The sequence below is a fragment of the Plecotus auritus genome (assembly GCF_963455305.1).
Source record: "Plecotus auritus genome assembly, chromosome: 7".
Lineage (NCBI taxonomy): Eukaryota > Metazoa > Chordata > Mammalia > Chiroptera > Vespertilionidae > Plecotus > Plecotus auritus.
Window position 1 is genome coordinate 77,972,607 of NC_137774.1, and position 19,514 is coordinate 77,992,120.

At 41.4% G+C, this 19,514-nt stretch overlaps 1 protein-coding gene across 2 annotated transcripts in view; it reads right to left on the reverse strand.

Moving 5' to 3' along the window:
- GRIN2A (glutamate ionotropic receptor NMDA type subunit 2A) overlaps window positions 1-19,514 on the reverse strand; it is a 389,186-nt gene that overhangs the window by 69,619 nt on the left and 300,053 nt on the right. For both annotated transcript variants that reach the window (XM_080677101.1, XM_080677102.1), the window contains 3 exons: window positions 6,251-6,456; window positions 867-1,035; window positions 603-756 (listed from right to left, as the gene is read on the reverse strand). In XM_080677101.1, coding sequence (XP_080533227.1) covers window positions 603-756; window positions 867-1,035; window positions 6,251-6,456 — 529 coding nt within the window. The remainder of the gene's footprint in view (window positions 1-602; window positions 757-866; window positions 1,036-6,250; window positions 6,457-19,514) is intronic.

The window sequence follows — 19,514 nt, forward strand, 5'->3', positions numbered from 1 at the left end:
TGAAATCGTTAAAAGAAGCGTAAATAGAATTTCCTCCTTCATAAGCCATTCAGCTTAAAGGATAGTCATTTAAAATATGACTATTTATTTTAAATCAGTGTTTACTCTTCAGACTACTCCTATGCTGTTTATTAGAGTATTGATATAAATCACTGAAAATAATGCAGTCACCATTATTTTCACTCTTATATCCAATAAAGAAGTGGTTCTCATTCTAGTGAGGGATGGAGAATGGGGGTGGGGATGCTCAATAATGGTCTATGGGATGATTTAAATTAACTGGGGACAGACAGGTTTATACTTTAAATGTCTTCAAGACTTTAGGAAATATGTCTACTGATCTACATTGTACACAATCAAGACCAGTATCTAAATATGTGATTGTGTTTTCAGCAGATTTTTCCAAGTTCAAGATAAATGAAAGATGTTAACTGAGGAAGAAAGTGAATTGGGATAATTCAAATGTGACATATTTTGGAATATGTTGATGTGGTTAAAATGGAACTCAACCAGTTCCTACCTGGTTCCATCCTTGGAGCAAACAAGACAAAATACCCAGAGTTCATTGTAGGAAAATAATAGAGACTATGAAGGTCAGATACCTAGAAAAGCAGAAGGTGACACGGTGCCATTGCTTCTTGAAACCATGACACTGATTCCCGTCTCCACAAAGGGCACAGAGAAGTCCACCACTTCCGAACGTTCCTCATTGATGGTGAGTGAGCCAACTGCCATGACCGCCCGCTGATTGACCACCTGGGTACAAGGCAAAAAAGCACAGCACCTTTATTTATCCTCCTCTCCATCCCCGAGGACTTCAGGCCCTAAGTCTGAAGGGGAGCCCGTGGGATGAGAAGAGAACTTACTTCCCCAATCATTCCATTCCACACGTTGTTCACTTTTTTGCCATGCTTCCCATTCGTCACCAGGTAGAGGTCATAGGTAAACTTCACAGTTCTGGAAAGCTTCTTTAGGATGTCAATGCAGAACCCCTTGCAGCATTTTTTCACATTCACTCCCTCATTGGTGGAATTACTGTAGAGGAAAATCCCAAGACCATAGACTGTTAGTACTGGAAAATTTGTTCATAATCATTAGCTACGCTCTTCCACTACTTTTCACATGGGAAATTGCAGCTCAAAGTGAGGAAGTGGCTTTTCCAAGGACATGCAGTGAGTTTATAACAGCAAAAGTGGAAAGTGCTCTTAATTATGAGATAATCATGACAACAGCTAACAGTTATTGAGTAATTACTATTGGCTATGCACTGTGCTAAATGCTTTGTACTAATTATTGGATTAATCTCCATGACATTTCTCTTAATTAGGTAGTATTTGTATCCCTATTACACAGTGAGAGTGACTGCCTCTTATTTTTAAAAGTTTATAGCACATATACCCTTTTCAGACCAGATCTGATCTAAGCTGATTTATAAAAACTTCCTGGAAAGTGGAAGAGGATGTGAAATTTGCAGGGGAAGGAGAGTTTTGCGGTATCCTATCATTGCAGATAGAGGTGTGCAACCAGAGGGACAAAGTAAGGGTGACTGGCTTAGGAAATGCCTTTCCTTAATGAGAAAAAACCCGCCTCAGCTAAGAAGCAGGAGACTTGAGGTTTATCCCCTGCCTGAGTCCATAGATTCATGTCTCATGATTGAGTCATCTGTCTAACCAGGGCTCGTTCATTCTTAACATTTTCCCTCCCTATCTACATGGCAAGAAGTGTAAAAGGTGACACTATTAAATAGCAATGCCCTTAAAAATAATTCTGTTAAAATACAGTTTTTTAAAACTGTCTTAAAAGGTATCATAATCTACCAGGGTTATAGTCATTGCTCTGTGCCAGCCAGCCACCTTGCTTTATTTGCCTGACAAAGTCATACTCAAAGGACACCCACAAAAATCAGAAATGCCTTTAAAAAAGAAGGAAGCAGGGGCCTTGGGTATTTTGTCTTAGCCAAGAGCACATAGAGACAACTCATGTAGGAAGACTGAGACCTCTCTGAGAGGCACACTGATTCCGCCTTGCACTTGGCGATTGTATTAGCTTGACTCTCCGCCTTTGAGTCATGCATGCCATGAGATATGTGCTCTGCTTGAATATCCCATTGTTGGCACATCTACACTCAAACTATTACCTGAGCACAGAAATGATGTTTACAGAAATCCAACCTCATAATAAGAAAATACCTACGTTTCCACATCATATGAAAAAGTAGGCTATATAGTGCTACATACAGAATGATCACAGCTACATAAAAACAGATGAGATTAGTAAATATCTACATAGAAAAACAATAAAATAAGAAGCATAGCTATTTTTGAATGGTGGAAAATGTTTTTTTTTTCATATTTTGCCCCCCTTACATTATCTATAGTGAGTACATACTACATACATAAATGGATATAAGCACACATCAAGCACCATTAGTGTAGACCTGCATCTACACCAGTGAGTATAAACAGATCTGATCAAATAACTTTGAGATGTGAAATTGGGTTGCAAAATGAAATCTTTATTTCAATGGTTTGCTTATCTCAGAATCACAAATCACCTATTCTGAATCACAAATCATCTATTCTTCATTGCCTCCTTCCTATCCTGTCCCCAATCTCTGCTCAACCAACTTGCTTCTCTCAGCCAGGACCACCATGGAGATCTTATTTCTAGCCTAGAGGCTGGATAACCTGCTCTGACCCTGCCACCCTCAGCTTAAGGGTCATGGGAGGTTACATCTGTGTATATTTACATATAATGACTGGTGGACTGAACTCCACAGTGTAATAGGAAGTAGGTACCTTGCCTATCCCCACAATTTCCCAGAGCAGAAGGGGGCCAGGCTGGAATTACAACTGCTATAAGTATATTAAGTTAATGGCATGTCCAAATATGATTTCCTCCTTGGTATCTGTGACTCTGAAAAATGTGTCAAAATCAAATTATCTTTCTTCCTGGCCACTATAGGCCATGCATCGATGCTTCTTATCTACCTCTTCCCATTTGTGTCTCCCTCACTCTCTGCTGCTTTGCTTCTTTTATATTCCTTCCCCTGGTCAAGATTCCTGGATGAGTTTGGGCAAGAATTACAGATGCCCCAGGTTTAAGATTCAGGGTCACAGGCATATAGTGACTTACATTCTTTGGCCTTCCTGGCCAAAGAATATAACCAGTTTATGAGTTAATTATACCCCCACATCCCCTAATACTAAGTTGTTTCTAGATATGAAATCGTTGATGCATTTTCACCCAACAAGCATCACTGAGTACCTACTCTGTGCATGACATAGAACTAGGCCCTGGGAACACAGGACGAAGAAGACATGCAGCAAATGCAATAGTTGAATTTATCATGGGGTTATGGAAACACAACCAGCTTGTAATGGGGAACTTGTAATTGATTCCTATAACAGCCCTTGTGTGTGTGTGTGTGTGTGTGTGTGTGTATGACTTAACTACATCGACATCTGAGAAATGGTGCCCATGCACTCTCTCTCAGCTCTCTCCCATCACCCAAAAATAAAGGGTGACTCATAAAAACAAATATAGGGAAAAGGATCCAGTAAATCCAATTCTTTGGCTCTACAGTTTCCCAGTGTGGCTCCTGGATGTGAGCATGGCCACACCAGTCAGACAGAGCTGCTTTCAGATGCCAGGCTTGCTACTAACAACCACGAACACTCAGACAAGTCTCTTCACTCACAGCCTCAGTTTGCTCTTTTGTAAATTGAAAAGACTGATACTTACTTTGCAGGATAGTTGAGGAGGTAAAATCAAGTACCTAAGCACCTCTCACATAAGCACTTAAACATATATCTCATCTCTTCTCACCAATGATTTAAAAGTTTGGGGGATTAATTGATAGTATGACCACATTTCTTTCTATGCAGCAAGGCCAAATCATTTTTCCTTAACATTCAACTAGCAGGCTAGAAGAATACTCTGATTTCTCAGCTCATTTCCTATTACCTGTGTTTTTAAAGACTTATGGGTGCCCTCAAGACCCTACCATTTACTAGAAGTAAGAGACAAAGGGTTTTCTCTGGGAGAACAACATCAAGAAAACAAATACAATCATGTTATCTAAGAAGGATCCTTTTTAGAATCAACTGGCCCACCTCATGTTACCTTTAAGAAATGCAATTGATTCAATCGGTGTTAATGTTGGGATTAGTGGAAAGCTAATCCTGTGCATGCTTCATTGACTGCAAGACTTTCCTGTCTATTGATGCATCCCCTGTGCCCAGAACTTTGCCTCACTCATAAACTGTGCTTAATGTGTATTTGTTTATTGATCAACTCATTCAAAATTTCAATGCCAAAGAGGCTGACAACTCCAAAAAGGCTGATCATTATCTTTTGAATAATTTTAGAATTTAAATTCCCAAGTGGCTGAGTATTGATAACAAAGTATTCTCCAAACTGAAGTGTGCCTTCAAAATATATTTAGCAATCATATTTTTTAAAAATTATCTCTATCCCAAGAGCTGAGCTCTGGGGATATGCATCTTGTATAATGTGGGGAAAAAAATATCCTTTTACCCATGTTTTCAAGTATCATCAATATCAGTATGTCATGTTCTGTGCTTGTCACTGGGGGTAACAAATTAATAAGTCACATTCCAAATTTGGGCACTAATAATCCAAGAGGAAATACAGACAAACTATAAGCCACAAAAAAAAAAATGGTAGCAAAGAAAGAGATAGAGTAGTAGGGACTGGATGTTTGTGTTCCTTCAAATTCATATGTTGAAACCTAATCCCCAATGTGATGATATTTGGAAGGGGGACCTTGAGGGTAATTTTGTCATGAGGGTGAGGCCCTCATGAATGGAATTAGTGCCCTTATAAGAAGAGCCAGGAGAACTTGTTTCCTCTCCTCTGCAATGTGAAGAAAGGACAATAAGCAGAGGACCCTCATCAGACAATGAATCTGCCAGCACCTTGATTTTGGATTTCCAGCCTCCATAACTGTAAGAAATAAATGCCTGTTTTTTATGCTAACTTGTTATAGCAGCTTGAACTGACTAAGATATGGACACATATCCAGAGCACTGCAGAAGTATGAAGAACTAACCCAACTTGGGGAGGGAGTAGTTAAGACTTACAGGACAAGCAAGAACTAGTGAGGTGAAAGGAGGCAATCAGAAAATACTCTGAACAAAAAAGTAGATTTCCATCCAACTGTAGGCCTTTTCCTTTAGTGAATCCACCACAAGGGTGGTATTTTTGTTTATGTTTACAATAGCAAAGACTATAATCAGGGCCTTGGACTTGGCCATGAAGTCTTGTGCTTCTCCAAAAGGTTTCTATGTTAGGGAGAAGCCTTCACCAGAGGCTCTGATACAAAAGTCCATTCCTTTTTCAATTGTAATGAAAGAGGAAGTGACGTAGGTGCCATGCTTGCTTGCTGCTGCTGAGGTGGGATACTGCCAGGAGGTCAGGTCCCCTTGATCACACCAGAAAGTCATTTGTAAGGTGTGTGTTGATCCCCAAATGGAGAGAACTTTTAAAAAGTTTTGAAAAGTTTGGATCTAGGAAATATAAAAGAGATGGAAGGAAGTGAAAGGTGTGGGGTTGGGGGAGGGGGGCAGCCAGAAAAATACAAAGAAATTAATTGTTTAAGGAAATATTGAAAGGGAGGGTTGATTCAGCATAATGGCTAGAACATGGACCAGCATTTGAGTCCTGCCTCTTCCATTTTACCAGCTGAATGGCTTTAATGTGTTTCTTAATTTTTTCCATAACTCCATTGTTATCATGTCTAAAATGACAAAATTGCTTATCTTGCATTGTGGTTGTTGAAATTAAATAAGGCAAACCACTTGAAGTAGTTCCAGTTTAAGTATTTTAAAAAATCTATCATCCTATATAATAAAGATGTAATATGCAAATGGTCATTACGCTGTGAAGCATAACGACAAACCACATAACCACTGGATCACAGATCAGCAGGAGGGTGGGGCATCGAGCTACAAGCAGGCAGTGGAGAGCTATAGGAAGGGGCAGGGCAGCAAGCTATGAGGGGGGGCAAGGGGTGGGGGAGCTACAGGAGGGTGGGGCAGCAGGTGGAGAGCTACTGGAGGGTGGCAGCGAGCTACTGGCGAGCTACTGGCACATGGATTCGTGCGCAGGGTTACTAGTTATATTATACTTATTATAACAGGGCCTATTCTTTTATAGATTTTGTTATTATCAAGGATTGCCATTTAAAGGATTGGGTACATTCAATGTGACAGGGTCCCCGACTCACTTGATTTTGACGAACTTCCGACAGGGTACAGTGTTTCTCACACACGACTCCGTCAGCGGGTCTATGTCTTCCACGATGACAAAGGGGGCTTCCTCAAGGGTGACAATGCTCAGATGGTTGTCGTCCGGCTCACAGTCTGAAAAGGACTTGTACCTCGGCCACACAGCATGCCTCAGGCTCAGGGTCTGGTTCTCCCACTTGCCCACCTGCATCATAAAGACAAAGACAGGCCTGTGCTTTATAGCACAAATGATTTCTAGAAAGGTGAGTCTTTCCCCGTAAGAGGAACAGGAGAAAAATCCATCCACCTTAAGGGTTTTTCTGCTACTTGCCTCAACATACACATCTGCTTTACATGCTGAGAAAAATGGGGTCAGAGGGAGAGCAGAATATTGGGCACAGACTCGCCCCAGAATAATGACATCACGGCGGGGGGGTTGCCTAAGCACTAACACTTTTAGTGTTCCCCAGGTGATTCCCAAGTCCTGCCAGAGTTCAGGATCACTGATGTCATGAAAACAGCACGAATTTTTAGAAGCAGAGAGACCTGGGCTTGAATCCGCAACTCTGCCACTTATTAGCTGTACAACCCCAGGCAAGCTCTTAATCACTATGAGTATCTGTTTCTCATCTGAAACTATTGCACCTACTTTAAAGGTGCCTAAAGTTGGCATAATTCCAACTACTTTATAAAGATGTTGTGAGAATTTTTCATTGATTTGAGAGAAACATCAATTTGTTCCACTTAGTTATGCATTCATTGGTTGATTCTTGTATGTGCCCTGAACCGGAATCAAACCCACAACCTTGGCATATCGGGACGATGCTCTAACCAACTGAGCTACCCGATCAGGACAGGATATGTGGAAATTAAACAAGGCAATTTATGAAAAACATATAGCACAGTGCCCGGCACAGAGTAAGGACCACATACTTTTCTTTTTAAGTGTAGAAGAGAGACAACAAAAAGGAGGAAGATTTTTTTTTTAAATACAATATATATTAAAAAAAAAAGAGGAAAGGGGAGAGGAAGATGAAGTAGAGGGAAGATTAGGGGGAGAGACAACACCAGGGGGACAGAGCAGGTGAGGAAACAGAAGCCAAGCTCAGACATGCTTCTATTTAAGTTGCAGATTGAGGTGAACTTTTATTAATCCAGCACAGAGTGGAGACTTCTGCTTAGTACACATCAAGACCTGTCAAAATAGAATGGATGTGTTCCCTCTGAGCAGCAGCCGGCATCTTAGTGAAATCAAATTAAAGGCTGTATGTTTTGAACCTTAATTTTATTTGACAGCTTGTTGGCACTATTCTCATGCACATAAGAGAACGCTGCCGCAGCATCGCACTTTCTCTTTCTTCGCCCTCCTCCCACATGCAATTGCTTGACACCACAGGTCAGCCTTTTAATTGTAATATCAACCTCAAGAAAAAGATCTCGTCTGAAATGCTAAGTGCCAAGTCCAGGCTCATCTGTGTTGACATGACCCACCGGCCTCCACCCCCTGGAATGTAAGTGTCACCAGAAATGAATCGCAGGTCCTTCAAGAGAATTCAGATTCTTTGGACACCAGGAGAGGTGAAGAGGTGGGGCGGGGGGAGATAAGGCAGCCAATGTTCTCTAAGATGACCTCATCATTTGGACTGGAAAATCTTTGCTTCTTGTAGAGAAATAGCCCATGTGGCTAATTAAAAAATTGTTTAGCTTCATGGATACCTTTCTTTTTAAGATAGGAAGGGGAGCAGAATAGTTTGGGCAAACAAACATGTTCATCTACCCATGCTGTGATATGTAACACTAGCTGGAGAGAATGTTTAGCCCATCAAATTCTTCATTCATTCAACACGGATTTATTGAACACCAACTCTGAGCTGGCACCAGCCCGGGAACACTGATGAATGAAAACAGAACACTTCCTTCCTCCTTGGAACTATCAGTTGACTGCAGGTCAAAGCTCAAACCTTTAATAATAAATAGATTAAAGACATATCCAAGCTTTTCCTTTGGGGAATGTTATACCAACTCCCCCTTGTTTTTTCTTCCAGAGGCTGGGTAGTTCAGTGGGTAAGCGAATGGCTTTTGGAGTCAAACAGAGCTAAGTATAATCCTGGCTTCACTCGTTAGCTGAGTAGCCTTAGGAAAGTCACCCAACCTCTCTGAGATTCACTTTATCTATAAAATTCAGATAATAACAGGATACACCTTTCAGGACTGTAGTGAGATTTGAATGAAATCTCACTATTCAAGAAACATTGAGCATAGAACTTATCATGTACCATACACGGTAGCTGCTATTATTTTATTATTGCTGTAGTAGGCATTTAAGATGTAGCTCAAATATCACATAATCTTTAAAGGAATTCCTGTCTTCCCTAGTAATATGGAACTTTGCACCTATCTCCACCATAGCATTTAATGTTATAATTGTAACAATATCTCTTTGGGGCCAGGAAATGTGGCAATCTCACCCCAAATCCTACATGATGAGGATTATTATTCCAACTTCATAATTCAGACAATGAAAGTACAGCTAATAAGTGGTGGAACAAGAACTATAGTATGTGGCTGTCTGAATCTAAAGATGCTTTCCTACCAGTGCATCTATAAATTGATCGGCATTCATCATATTACAGCTCCAATACCCTTTCTTCCTTCAGAGACAAGCACTAGAGTCCCAAAAAATACATAAATAGAGGTAAAGACTGTTTAGCTAGCAGATCTATGGTGATGTCATTGACCACATCACATACCCTACACAGTGGGAGGCAGGCAAAAGTTCCATCCAGCTCAAGGATGACTCATGGAGAGAGAGGTAGCAAAGGTTTATGAGTTCCCAGAGTGCAATAACTTCCTAAATCTTCTCTCTCTCCCTTCCCAACATGTCTAAGTAAGCACCCATGAGTCGGCCAAGGAGGGTGGAAGTGAGCAGTGGGTGGAAAAACTTGATCAGAAGCTGAAGTTGCTGCATAAACAATGCCCTACATCCTGAGAGCTCTTGTCTACTTCTTTGAGTCTGAAAGGGTCCCATTCCAGACACCAAATATCCCAACTCCAAGATTTTATATACCAGACAGAGGAGAACAGACATCCTTCTCTTTCCCCTCTGATATCCTTATTTCAAAGGACTATAAATGAGTCCAGTGTTTATAAACATAAGTATTTATTGAGTGGCTACTGGGTACCAAGAACTGTGCTAGACACTAAGGATACTATAGAGAAAACAACAAATTACTTGCATGGAATTCTTACGCTAATTGGGAAGACACACATGGGTCAAATAATTACACAAAAGTATATATCATGCAAACCAGGAGGAAGAAAAAAAGTGAGTGGGTATATGAGAGAAGAGAAGGGGGAAAGAAATCACAGAAGGCTTCCCAGAGGAGGTGACACAAACTGAGATTGCAAATCTAAGGTGAGTGGGTGGGAAGTAAGAGGAAGTGGAGGAAGGAAGAGTACTCCAAGAAGGCATGGGCCAGATGATGCAAAGCCTTGTAGGTTCTGTCAAGGAGTTGAGATTTACCCTAAGAGTTAATTTAGCCTGTTTAGCCAAAATGGAAAATGATATATGGAAGTCATCATGAACATATTTCTGTATATTACCTGTCCAAAAGTGAAGGTTCTTTGCTTCCTCAATCCATTTTCTTCCTTTTTTATTATGAAAAAAAAATTAACTCATACAAAAGAGAGTAGTAAAATAAATCTCCATATTCCCATTATTTCGCTTCATTAGTTACTAACTCATGCCAGTCTTGTTTCATTTATACTCCGCCACTTTTTCCATGCTATATTGAAGAAAGTCCCAACTATCACGTCATTTCATTCACAAATTCTTACTTTGATTTAAATATCTAACTTCCATTTGCTTAATAATAGGATACCTCAACAATCTATATATTTATGTATTTGCTTCACTCATTAGATTATGATTCCCCAGTCTAGAAGAGATTTTTTTTTTTTATACATGGTGATTGATTTCTATGTCCCCACTTCTAACTCAGGCTCTAGCACAAGGAGGGACTTAATGGATAGTTGTTGATGGAATGAATGAACACACAGCTTGAATTTTTTAAAAAATGTCCATGAGTCAGAAAATACTAGTAGATTGATCAGTGTATCCTTATATGCCTCAGCTATGGAATCTTGCACCCTAAGGAATGACCTAAGCTGAGCCCATGGGAATTTTCCCTGGGACTTTTGCTGGGACTAGTAAGATAGGGTGGGTATGACGAAAGAACCAATCAGAGATTAAACATGGAGCTAAAATACAGAGCAGAAAGCAATAAAGTCTTGATGGCATTGCCTGAGCTCTTATAACAATAAAAGTTGACAATCACTAAGCCCTTTGTACCATTCTTAGCACTAGTTTCATTCTTATAAACACTTTATACACAAGAAAAAAGGTGAGGGAAGATGATTTTTATCTCTATCATGAACTTTTTTTTTACTTAAAAACATTCCCAAACTCACCTAGATAGACTGTGTGAGAGAAGAAAAAAAATCTTTACCTTCAAAATAAACTGCATTTTGGTGATAAACCTTTGAGTGTTTTCAGTAAGTACACTGAAGTTTTGAGGACAAAGAAAAATAATTGACCTCTTATGGAGAAAAGTTAGTTTGTTAAAAGAAATACAAAAAGGGGAAATTAACTTTGCAATGATTTTTTTATCCATTCTTATTAATAAAATTTAAATTCTCTTTTAGAAAGCGAATTGCTCTTAAGGTCTTAGAAAGCGTTTTGTGAAAGGGTGGTGATTACTTCATGAAAGGTTCAGCCAATACTTTCCCAGAACAGAGTTGATTTCTTCTCCAGAAATAGTCTCTTAGGTTAATATTTACCCCTTCATGTCTGGGTAAATTCAGAGACATGTCGCAGAGGCTGCAAGAAATTAGGTTAATAGATGTGTGTGGCTCTCCTTTCAGAGATATGAGTGTTGGCTCTTATTTAATCTATTCACAAAATGCTTACAAGAGACAATTAAAATCTCTTTATTACTGGCCTCCTTGTTTCCCAAACCATCCCCTAAAAACATATATCTAAATACCCCTACTCAACTCCTTCCATGATGCATTCTGCCTACAGAATCCAATCCAGACTCCCCTTTACATTAAAGGACCCTGTGATATAGGTCCAACTAACCTTGTTACACTCTCATTGATCTATCACTTTCTCGTTCTTGTACACCCTATACAAAATCTCACACTAAAACGTGCACCTTCAAGACACTTACTATGTATACCTACACATACTCACTATATAAATGTCCATGTGTGTATATGTGTGTATACATGTCACATACCTATACATCCTATCTAATAAAAGAGTAATATGCAAATTGACTGTACCTCTGCTACACCGCAAGCCACGCCCACCAGCCAATCAGGAGCGAGTATGCAAATTAACCCAATCAAGATGGCTGTGGCCACGGAGCGAGCAGGAGGCTTGGGTTTCCCTGGCAATGGAGAAAGCCAAGCTTCCTGCACACCCTGGCCAGCCCAGGCCTCCACTCAAGGCTACAAAGTTTCAATTATAGAAGATAAATAAATCCCAACAAAAATGGCTGTGGCCACAGAGCGAGCAGGAGGCTTGGGTTTCCCTGGCGATGGAGGAAGCCAAGTTCCTGGCCTGCCCTGGCCTCTGCATAAGGCTACAAAGTTTCAATTATAGAAGATAAATAAATCCCAGATACCAGGGCCTCCGCTTGGGTCGCCGGGGGGTGTGGCCAGCATGCAAACCACCACAGGCCCCTCACCTAGGCTGCCCCATGCCCCAAGGGAACTCCCACCCTGATCCAGGACACCCTTCAGGGCAAACCAGCTGGCCCCAAACTGTGCACCAGGTCTCTATCTTATCTAATAAAAGAGTAATATGCAAATTGACTGTCACTCCAACACATAAGATGGCTGCCCCCATGTGGACACAAGCTGGCCACCACAAGATGGCCAGCAGGGGAGGGCAGTTGGGAGGGACCAGGTCTACAAGGAAGGGCAGTTGTGGGTGATCAGGCCAGCAGGGGAGGGCAGTTGGGTGGGACCAGGCCTGCAAGGGAGGGCAGTTGGGGGCAATCAAGCCTGCAGGGGAGGGCAGTTAGGGGGGACCAGGCCTGCAAGGGAGGGCAGTTGGGGGCAATCAAGCCTGCAGGGGAGGGCAGTTAGGGGTGACCAGGCTGGCAGAGGAGGGAAGTTAGGGGCGACCGGGCCTGCAGGAAAGGGCAGTTGGGGGGGACCCAGGCCTGCAGGGGAGAGTAGTTGGGGGGGGGGGGACCAGGCCTGCAGGGGAGGGCAGTTAGGGGAAATCAGGCTGGCAGGGGAGCAGTTAGGCACCAATCAGGCTGGCAGGCAGAAGCGGTTAGGGGCAATCAGGAAAGCAGGCAGGCGAGCAGTTGGGAGCCAGCAGTCCTGGATTGTGAGAGGGATGTCCGACTGCCCGTTTAGGCCCAATCCCGGTAGGAGAGGGTGCAGATTGGAGAGGGTGCAAATTGGAGAGGGTCCCAGATTGGAGAGGGTGCAGGCTGGGCTGAGGGACACACACCCCCATGCACAAATTTTGTGCACCGGGCCTCTAGTTATATATAAACCTATAAATACACACCTACATGCATAAACTCATACCTACCCAAACACAATACACACATATATACACTCACATACACACACAACTACACAAACACACATACCTAGCCTGTACCTAAACACACTTCTACACACACACACACACACACACACACACACACACACTACTAAACCACAGTGATGTATCTAGTTTTCACTTCTCACCACACACACCTTGAACAACACCCACTTCCCTACTTTGCCTGGACTATTTCTTCTACCTGAAATTCCTCACCTTATTATCTCACAGTTTGAAATCCTACTCATTCTTTCCAGGTCCAGCTCAAATACCACTTCTCCCATGGAGCCTAATTCTCCAGGTGGATTTCATTTTGCATTTTCTGTGCCTCCAGAACATTTTCTTTTTTAATTCTCCCACTTGTCCATTCATGCCCCCACACACATGCATCTGATGCTGTACCTTGTGCCAGGCACTGCAGGAGGCTCTGGGGCTACAACTGTGAACAGCCCAGGCCCAGTCCCCACCCTCAGTTTCCTGTCTGTTTGGAGAGAAGTCAAAGCTCAATGGCAATAAAGGAAGATGACTGCCTGCTGTGGTAAGCACAGGATGCTACTGAAGCAGACAGCCACCTGGTCTGGAAGGAACCAAAAGATGCTTCCTGTAGGAAGTGGCTTCCAACTATGAGCCAGCCCAGCCCAGTTGTGGTGTGGCTAGTTAAAGGTTTTATCAGTATCCTCAGGGCAACTGAGGAGTGTGGAGGGGTGGGGGTAGGGTGACTGAAGATTTTTAATCAGGGGAGGGCTAAATCAATCTGATGTATTAGAAAACTTCTTACCAATGTAGTGCAGAAACAGGGCTTGTGGCTAAAACATTGTGAATTCAGAGATGAGTTAGGAGGCAGTTGCATTAATCTGGATGAGGCTCACATAGGACCATATTAGTGAGGCCGGCATAACTCAGATCTCAAAGTGGGAGAATCAACAGAACTTGGAGACCAATTGTATAACTGTATGTACGTGGGGAGCGATGACCCAGGCTGCACTGAATTACAGTCCTGTTGAGTATCCGGCCTGGCCAGGCTTCCACAACCACGTGACCCCCATCGGCTATGCTATAGCATTCACCCACAAGCCAGTTCAATAAATATTTGCTAAATGAACTTGATTCAGACTGCAGCATACCATCCATTTTTACTTGGAATTCAAAGTTAAAAGAGGAAAATGACCTGTTTACTCAGCTCCTCTCCTTTGAGACAAGACAACAGGGATTACAAAATTAAATATCAGAAAGGAATTTATTAAAACTGACGACGGAAGCAGAGTTCACACTGCCTGGGGTCTAGCTTGCCTGTCCCCAGTTAGCTCGTTGGGTGATTTCATAACCAAGGGGGAAAGAGGCCTTAAAACAAACACTCCGTGTGTGCAAAACATCGGAAAACATTTCGCTTTGGACAATAAGCAATGACTTACTCCTAAGCTGAAGAAAATGAGTAATTAACTCCTCAGGAAGATAAATTTAAGGAGAAAAACAAGGCAAACAGGAGGCCAATTTCTCTCCACCTGAAATATAAAGTCTTCCAAAGGACATGAGATAAATAGCCGTGAAGGAAATTTAAAATGATTTAATGTCCATACTTAGCATAACTAACATCATTGATTAGCATCACTTCCATGTCTCTGCATGCAAATCTAATACTGTAAGCAAGCTCATAGCAGGGTTACACACAAGTAAGTTTGTCTTGGGTTGCTGCTTGAAACCTGACACAGATTTCAATTTGATTGATCAGGAAACTAGAGCACAGATGTGTGAGCCATGGCCTTATATGAAGTTGAAATGTACTCTATCTGGAGAATCTTGCAATTGAGTCCAGTGATATTTTCTTAAAACCAAACCCCAAGTGAAATGTCATCCAAAACAGCTAGAGTCTGCTGAAACAAAATGTCTTATCGGAACCCAACTTTCTCCTTCCTGGTATATTCAGTTTCTGCTACAAAGAAACTGTTGCCTGGGCCAGGTGGCTCAGGTGGTTGGGTGTCGTCTTGAGCACCAAAAGGTTGCTGGTTGATTCCTGGTCAGGGCACATGCCCAGGTTGTGGGTGTGTTCTCTGGTCAAGGTACATGCGGGAGGTAACCAATCTATGTTTCTCTCTCACATCAATCTTTCTCTCTCTCCTTTCCTCTCTCTCTAAAATGAATAAAAAAACAAACAAACATTTTTTTTTTTTTTAAAGAAACGGCTGAAAAGCAGTATGGGTCAAACCTATTTTGTCTTCAATGCCCTGAGGCTACAGAGGGCCACTGGCAGAATGACTAAGAATTTCTTTCCAGCTACAGAGGGAAAATGTCTGCTACCTTTGAATGCACTGTCTTAAATGGGACTATGAGACTTCAGCATGAATAAGAACCTCTCCTTGGGAGCTAATTAAGAAGGCAGACTCCTGGATCTCAGGAGTGCCTGCATCAGTAGGTCTGGGAGGAGGCCTGGGAACCTGACTTTTCAACCAAGATCTAGGTCATTCTATTCCAGGTGGTCTAAAGACCACATTTTGAGAAGCACCTGAAGGACTCTACCTATGGGTCCCAGCAGGATTAAATACGGCATAAGAAAAGATGGAAATCTTTCTTCTTGGGTTACTTATGTAACCAGTAGCAATTGCCAGCAGATCTAAATGAGTTTAATCAGCTATTAGAGCCTTAATTAAATTCCTTTCAGTTGAAATTTCAGAATTGCCTAATTGTTACACAGCTCACATTGGACCAGTTGATTTTTTTTCTCCTATAATAACTGCTCTCAGGATAATCTAATATCTTCATGGGTAACCGTGTCAGCTATTTTGGAACCCAGCACTGAGATGGGAATTCATGGAGATGTGTTTTGATCATTGTTATTTCCATAAAACCACTCGAATATTTGCTTCCTTTCTCCTCTTTATGTTCAGCCAACAGCAGAAGAGCTCATCAATGCTTGTTTGACCTCCGACTTGATGAAAGTCTCTGGGACCACGAGCCACCATTTCCTTTAGAAGTTCATGTATAATCTTCAGTCCTCCGCAGTTCCTCTGTTCCCCAAGTTCTATTTCTCTGGTTTTCTTTTAATTCTTTGTGTGCTCTCAAAAGTGATGTGTCCTGGTAATTAGCTAAACAGTTAATAGTGTTTTCTTTTTCTTCTTTGGTGCCACACTGGAATGATCTAACATGAGAGGCTTGAAAATTCAGCAGAACATAAAAAGAAGCTCTCTCACAATTACTAATTGATTTTTTGAACATGTTCTTGGGAATCCTTTATTGAGCAACTTCCATATCAGTCAATCTACTGCAGGCTGTAATAATGATTAATAAATAATTAATAAGTATAATAACTAGCAATTCTTGAGAGACCACCCACTATGCCTTTTTTTTTCTTTTTACCCTCACAGACCTGTAAAGAAAAGGCCATTATAACCTTTAATTTCCTGATTAGGAAATGGAGGGCTTAAGTGACTTGCCTAAGAGCAAACAGTGACTGAGAGCTTTTGGAATCTGAGCTCAGACTACCTGACTTCAGAGCCTGGGGCCATTATCAGCCTTCGATATCCCCAAGACTGCCTGCCATCAGACTTGCTTTGGGAAATATTAAGGCAAACAGGAGCAGTTGGCTTTGTTGCTGGGATGCTCCATGGATCTGCTGCAGAAAGTGGTGGCCTGGGGGGCTGGAGCACCTGAGTTCTGCCTCGCACTGTGCAGAGTCTCCCCAATTTGTGGAAGGGCAATGTCTTCCTTTTCTGTGAAGCACAGCCAGAGGTGGTCATCTTGCACTTTTCTTTCGTGCACACCAGTTTTATTTCCTCACTTTACCTGTGAATTGATTCTTCTAAGGACCTTGAATTCCACCAGGAAAATGCCTCTACTAGCAGAGCCGCAGTGAGCCCTTGCCGGCTGGAAGTTGCATTCTACTGCTATTAACACTGACATCCAAGAAACGATTAGAATAATAGATCAGGGGGAAAAAATCCACCACTCAAATGTGACCTGAGTGACAATTAGTTAATTTGGGGATTTCAACCAAGCGGAATGTAATTAAGCCTCTAACAGCTGATTAGCCTTTTTCTTCGCCTCTGTAATCATCCCCATTCCTTACATAAGGGGCCTTAGAAGACAGGATTCCATCTTCCCTCTGTGTCATGTTGTACTTTAGATGCTGATGGCCAAGGCACCGCAGGTCTGTTTATAGTGCTGCATCTGTTATTATCAAAACTCAAACATAAACTTGGTTGAACTCCTTAAAGGGCTGCTGCCTTGGAGGAGAAAACCAGAATGCATATAGGTCTGCAAAAACAGTCCAGGAGGAGATGTGGGGGGTGGGGGAGGTGGGGATGGGACAATCACAGAAACTGAAAAGGGTGAGGGGGAGGATAAGGATGTAATATTGGATCAGAACTTGACCCAAGGTCAGTCCTCTTTAACAATAATAGTGATAACCATTATTACTTTTAACACCTTCACAAAGACAATTTAGAAAAAATGTAAAGGTTTCTCTTTGACCTTCTAATGTACTTTTTTGGGTAAATTTCAAAGATCAGTGTCACTTCTGCTTGTAAGAGAAATGAAATGCTGTTTGCAATCTGGTAGAGTAAATAGCCCCTTTTGGGAGTATTTACCTGATGACATTTAGCAGCTCTTATTCCCTCGATAGAGTTGCCAGTAAGAGTTAGGATGCAGTCAAGAGATGCATACTCTGATGCTGGGCTAATAGTTGAAACACCTTGCATTTATTGGGATTATCAAGTCATTCTTACTAGCCTGAAAATTATGGCAAGGTTGGACATGAATACAGATGTGACTTCTCCTCTTACTGTTGGGCAACTTTTAAAAATAAAAACCTTAGAAAGTAGCAAACTTTTGGACTGTCTAACAGTTCATGAAAGGAGATAAGTTCTAGGTAATTAAGTTGCAGACTAGGGAAGCAGGAGACTTCAATGCATCAAGTCTGACTTGGGTGATGGAATAGGCCCAAAGCTGATGGATTTCCTCACTCGGTGTTATGTAAAATGGCCAACTTCATTTGGATCTTGGCCCTGAGCTTTTAAAGTTAACCTCATTGACAGTGTCTGCAGAGTTTTAAAATAAAAATATAAGACCCGGGGGTATCGATCAGCTGCAAAGCATTTTATCCCCTCATCCGTGAAAAGTTACTGGATTGTGAAAGTTGAAGTGTTTGGAACTTGGTGTCAGGTCTCTGATGGGCATTTGTTTTTTGGTTTTTGTTTTTTTTTTCATATCTGGGGCAAAACAATAAATTTAAATTTTGGAGATGGACATTTTCCTCCTTTCATATGAAAGGGTGAGCTAGGGGTTGGTGCCTGAGGCCCTGCTGGTTATTACGAAGATGCTAACCAAAGCCCTTGTGCATGAGTGAAATCCATCACTGTGATAAACGCACACGGATCAGAATTTCAATTCTCTGTAGATAAGATGGTATTTTGACAATCATTTTTCTTTGCTCAGCTCTGGCCCCAAACTATTTGCTCCAGGCTTGTCTGAGCCCTAAAGTATTCCAGGGAGAGGATCCTCTGCAATACTAAAGCCAGCAGAAGATTTAATGGTGAGGAAACAGTAATAAGCTGAACCACAGCTTTGCCCACTGTTATGAATATGATTAGAAGACAGTCGGGGAGACGAGGATCCCCTTGGGAGGGGCCAGATTAAGTCTTGGTATTTCAAAAATAAAGCCTAAGTAACCCTCTACTGTCTGGCCCAATTTCATCCAAACCTATTAACCTTATCTTGGACACTAATGAACAATTCCAGAGCCCTGTAGAGTTATTGGGAGGAAATGACAATCATGGTGCCTAACCAGGTAAGCATTGTTTTCTCTGTTGAATCATACCAGCAAACTCAATAGGGTAAAAAACTAGAATTGGAGTCAGAAGACCCAAGTTCAAGTTCAACTATGATGTTTATGAGCAATGTCACTTTAAATAAAATTTAAAAATTCAGATTCACACAAACAGTAGCCTAGGCTAGAACCCCAAGGTTCCTAATTATTCTGACTGTTACAACTAATAAATGAAGCTATTTCTAGGAGTTCGGTTACTTAGGGTTGGATGACATTGATTTATTGGTTAATTCATTCAACAAATGTTTACCAAGTGCCTAGTATGTATCATAAACTGTTCTATCACTGGTGATGCAGCAGTAAATAGGCTCTAAGCTGCGGGTCAGCAAACTTCAGCTCAAGGGCCAACTACTTTTGTACAGCCCACGAGCTAAGATGAATGTTGCATTTTTTAAATGGTTGAAAAAGATGAAATAATATTTTGTGACAAGGGAAAATTATATGAGATTTGAAGTTCAGTGTCCATAAATAAAGTTTGATTGGAACACAGCCATGCTCATTTTATTATATGATATTTATGGTTGCTTTCACACTAAAACAGAAAATTGAATACTTGCTATACCCCCAGTATGGCCCACATACAAAACTAATATTTAAAAGCTGCCCTTTACATAAAATGTATGCAAACCCCTGATTTAAGTCCCTGTCCATAATGGACCCACCCACCAGAAGAGAAAGTAAAATAAAATGCCCTCAGAATTAATTACAATATAAAACAGAAAATAAGTCCCAAAGGAGGAAATGTAAAATAAATGCAGAGGGCACCAGAAATGAGAGGGCAAATCTGATGAGAGACGAAATAAATTATGAAAGG